Source organism: Micropterus dolomieu, linkage group LG14, assembly GCF_021292245.1.
Source record: "Micropterus dolomieu isolate WLL.071019.BEF.003 ecotype Adirondacks linkage group LG14, ASM2129224v1, whole genome shotgun sequence".
In the NCBI taxonomy this organism is placed as follows: domain Eukaryota; kingdom Metazoa; phylum Chordata; class Actinopteri; order Centrarchiformes; family Centrarchidae; genus Micropterus; species Micropterus dolomieu.
Genome location: NC_060163.1, coordinates 8,693,700 through 8,698,516, shown reverse-complemented (window position 1 = coordinate 8,698,516; position 4,817 = coordinate 8,693,700). Strand labels below are relative to the sequence as shown.

Below are 4,817 nucleotides of genomic sequence, written 5' to 3'. Positions count from 1 at the left end.
CGGGGGGTGAAAAAGAAATAAAATGTATGTGGATCTTTTTCAATGTTCAAAGTTTTCTGAGGTGTGATAATTAATAGGAATGACTTATGCTACTCTTTTGCATACAATTAGCATATAACCGCAGAACATTGTGTTTAAAATGATGGCTGCTATTTCTGGCTTTGTCAGAGTGCTTGGCTTCATTAGGGAGCTCCAAATCCACGAGTTCAGCCACAATCCTTTTTTCTAATTGACTGTGAAATACAAGAAAACGTCAGATATGCTAATGGTTACGACATGGTAGCCATTACAGAAGTCATGCATTTCCTCTCCATCTGGAATTAATAGCCACGTGGTTCTTAAATATGACAGTAGAAACAATTTCAGACAATGTGAAACTACTGTCTCTTAACCAGCAGAATGGACTAGCTCTGATGGCTGCAAATAAAACTGAATCTTGAAGCTTTTCCTACTGCGACTATCTCATGGACATAACAGAGCGGTGATTCCTAATAATTGTACTGGTACTATGAATGAATAGATAATGGATAAATGGTTTACATAAATAGCTAAGAGTAATATAGTTAGCAAAAGATAATGGATAAACAGCAGTAAGCTTCAGGTTATTTAAGATATAGCTATATAAAGTAATGTATGTACAGTTGAAATACTTAGCTAATGAATAAATGATTATAAAAGCTAATAGTAATGGATTAAGAGTTGAAATCATTAGGGTAAGGTAATGGATACATGGTTGAAAAAGTTAACGTTAGCTAAAAGTAATGGTTACATGGTTATCTGGAAGCTCATTTCTTGCAAAAAGTTAATATTTCTTAATATTAACTTAATATTAACAATATTTCAATTGAATGTCAAATAGAAGGGTGGATGTGATAAAAAACAAATGCTGCTTTCCATACTGTACAACCGTATCACATCCTGCATATTATCTATGTGCATTTTCCAACACTTCATTTAGGCTACATATGAGTTATATTTCACCGAATGAAATATTCAAACCCAAGTAGTGTTTTATGACTACACCACATCCACTGGAAATATCCCAGATGTCTTCTGCATTTTTTGTAACAGCTATCATTTTATTTCCGCATGTCATAGGATGTTTAGGATCTTGACTGGTATTTAAAACATTAAACTAAAAAAGTTGAGGTATGGGTAGTTAACTACGCAGTGCCATTCTCCCAGATACTAACATAATAAATATAATATTAGTATGAGTATGGTCTGGACCTGCTCTATATGCAATGAGATAACCTTTGTTATGAATTGCCACAGCAGGTATGCAGCCCATCACAGACTGAGACAGAAGTTTAAAGACAGCAGAGAGAGTGAAACGGAGAGTGAAACAAGGAAGCAGAGACCTTAGTCTAACCGTGTGTGTGTGCGGTTATTCTAGAGCTTCCAACATCCTACCCTTCCTGACTTCCAAAATAGCATAGTTAGCATTGTCAGCTCTCACTTTTTCTAAGGTAAAGGCTAGAGTTTAACAGACCCATACAGCCAGTTACAAGCATCGAACCTCCTTCAGTCTTGCTGCTGAATCCTGCCGCCTGCTTGAGAGCAGCGGCGGTGAGAGCCAGGCCTCTGCTTTTCCTCAGGCCATGCTGCAGCACCGCTTCAAACTGGGCACACAGACAGATCACCCTGCAGAGACAATCAGAGGATTTATCATTCACTGGTCAATGTGAAGAGTGCATGCACAGTGCTAATGAAAGAGTGTGCCTTATTAGATATATTTAGGAGGAAGACCACCACTAATTTACAATCTATCCTGCATCACACAATCATTTAAAATGCCACTTAGAGATCCTTTATCAACAAGGAAGAAATGGTAACTAATGTTCAAAAACTGTAGTTACAATCTCAAAATGAGATCTAAGCAGCAGAGGATATAAAATTTTGATCAAATATTTCTCTCTGACACATTTAACTCTGATGAAACAAGGTTAGCACAGCACATAATTGTTCATATATAGACAGCCTTTCCTTTTTTTAACATAATTATCATTCTGAACTTTTTTATTGCTTGGATCTGATGGAAAATATTTGGGAAAGCTCGCAGACCAAAAACGGATTATTTATTTCATTTTACAATCATTTTTGTACTGAAGAAATTTATTGTCAAGCTGGGCATGTTGCCAGATCACTGAAGGTAAGATATGCACATACCGGAGCATAAAACGCCACAGCATCAAGTGACCTTGAACTGCACACACAAACCAAACAACCTCCTGGTTGCTCAACAAACAAGATTCAAACAAAAGACTGTCTTGGTAACAGGAATCTTCTCTTACCTGCTGTCTGAGTCTGTGGCAATCTCCTTTCTTCCACCAAAGCGGATTTGGCACTGGAAAGATATGAAGGAAATTATACAGTAATATCCTGTGAAATACTTTCACCACCACACAATGAGCACATTTTCAAGATTTAAGGGGCCTAATCACTGAAGCAGCCACAGAAGAGACACAGTCTTTTTCTAATGAACAGTACTGATGGTGCACTACATTGGATATTTGAATAATTTGAGGCTCCCCAGCCGCCTATCATTTCACCAGTAGCTGGAAAGTGCTGATTATGACCACACAAAGTGGATTAAAGGCAAAACCAGGGGAACTGATCTCACTGTCAAAAATAAATGCAGGGCAGCGTACCTATTTACACTGACGTAACTAAACCCTAACTCAAAGCCTCAACTCAGCATCCTCACCTGAATAAATGTGCCATAATGATTACTTGCTGAATACTGTGATAAAGGTTTGCAGAGACGCGCATCATGAGGAGCTTCTAAGGAAGAGCTGTGCTTGAAACCATAAACCAGTCCAGACTAGCCATGTTGCTTTACACACAGTTCCACTTTTGTTTTCACCTCTTTGTGTAAGAAAGGATATCACATTAAACCGTATCTGCCAATGTTAGGTTTCCTTGCTCAATGGCAAAAACAAAAAAAGTCTCACAGAATATGACTGTTTAATACTGCTCAAATTATACTCTTTATTTTGCTACCCAACATATCTGTACTTAATTCAACAGGAGAACAACTTTTACTTCCTCTAGCGTGTGTTTGGTATACATTAGATAAAGGAACTAAAAGGTAATCAGACACCACACACTTGTACCAATGTCAAAGTATTTTCTTGTTCCAGTGAGAAAGAATTTGAATTTTTTTTAAATCACTTTCTCTCTCTAACTTTCATTTGAAAACAATAATCCTTTATGGCAGAAATTCACAAAAACTACAATTAATAGATTTTTTTTAATATTTAGGCCAATCTGGTTTTGAGATTTGGCAAAAATGTCATTTAATGGCCCTCTCCTACAATGCTGCGAAAATGTGGAAAGCGTAACGAAGTGAACATTTGGGGCGTAGAAGCTCTACCAGATTTTGTGAATAAAGTTTTGAACTATGTGGTCTCCCACATAAAGATAATAGGTGACTCACCTGTTTGACAGCATCCAGCAGCCTCTCCAGGAGGTGCTGCCTCTTGGCATCACTCTGCTGAGTGCCTGCAGAGATGAACACAGACAAACAAACAAAATGACGCAAATTCAGTTTGATGATGCATTAAGAATATTACTGTAATATGAGCTCCATTTCCCAGCCACTGCTTGATCCTGAATTAAATGTGCATGTCCAAGAGGAGGAAAGTAAATGAAGCAAGTCATAGGCCATTGCAGTCAGATAAAAACACAGTTTCAGTTATTATAGCATGTAACCCCCCAACCTTTAAAACACCCCAGTAAATAGAAACTTTTAGTCTGTTAGCACATTTTCAGCAGTGTTAACTTGCACTGTCCCTGTTAAATAAACCAAAACATAAATAAATGTGGCTGCTTTAGTGTGTAGCATTCCTGCAATAATCCTGAAGGACCTACAGCTGAAATGATTAGTGAGCAATTTGATTGAACAATTTTGATAATTTTGTTGGACATTTTTTTAAGCTAAACCCCAATCATTCTGTGATTCCAGTTTTTACAGTGTGTGTGTGTGTGTGTGTGTGTGTGTGTGATGCGCTGCTTTTCTCTTAAATTTATGACTGTAAGTTGAATAGCTTGGGTTTTAGACTGTGGGTAAGATGACAAGTTATCTGAAGATATCACTTTAGGCTCTGAGAAAACAGCGAATGACATTTTATTGACCGAACATTGAAAAGTAAAACAGGTAATGAGCAATGAAAATCATCCTGAGCCCTAATTACGATCCTTCTTTTTCTTTAGCAAAAAGGTGCAAATATTAGTAGTCACATGGACATGGACACACTCACATGGATCGTGTCTTTTAATGTTTACTACTTATATATCCATATTAATATTTACCAGGAGTTTTCCAGTCCAAGTCCATCCCTCTACAAACTGCCACTGGAGCAGCTCTGGGTGGAGTGCCTCAGCAGTTGAAGAGGGATGGAAGCTGGAGCAGGTACTTTCCTCCACCCACATGATCACATGGGATTCAGGCCAGCAACTTGTCATAACAACACTTATATAACCTGAACGCTTCTTACAGCCTCAGATGATTTCTCTTATTAACTTGTCACAATGCTTGGTTCTGTTGTTAGTCAAGCATTGGACAGAGTCATGAAAATACATGTAACAGAGCCTCAAATAGTGTATTTACATAGTGCTGAATTGTTTGATTTCCTCTGAAGCAAAAGCAATTTATTAACTCTAACTTGAAAGAGCAGAAAGGCCATTTACTGGATATTAACATTAGGGAAGTCGCTGCAGAGTCCTAAGCTTTTAAAACCAGTCAGCAGAAATCCCTAACTTAACTGTCTGAACACAGAAACTATTAACAAGTTACTGAATCTCCTCTTGCACGC

General features: G+C 37.7%; 1 protein-coding gene across 2 annotated transcripts in view; it reads right to left on the bottom strand.

Moving 5' to 3' along the window:
• The window catches only part of snx29 (sorting nexin 29), a 356,821-nt gene that overhangs the window by 151,730 nt on the left and 200,274 nt on the right, over positions 1 to 4,817 (bottom strand). For both annotated transcript variants that reach the window (XM_046069743.1, XM_046069744.1), the window contains exons 2-4: positions 3,440 to 3,504; positions 2,295 to 2,347; positions 1,520 to 1,644 (exon numbers count right to left, since the gene is read on the bottom strand). In XM_046069743.1, coding sequence (XP_045925699.1) covers positions 1,520 to 1,644; positions 2,295 to 2,347; positions 3,440 to 3,504 — 243 coding nt within the window. The remainder of the gene's footprint in view (positions 1 to 1,519; positions 1,645 to 2,294; positions 2,348 to 3,439; positions 3,505 to 4,817) is intronic.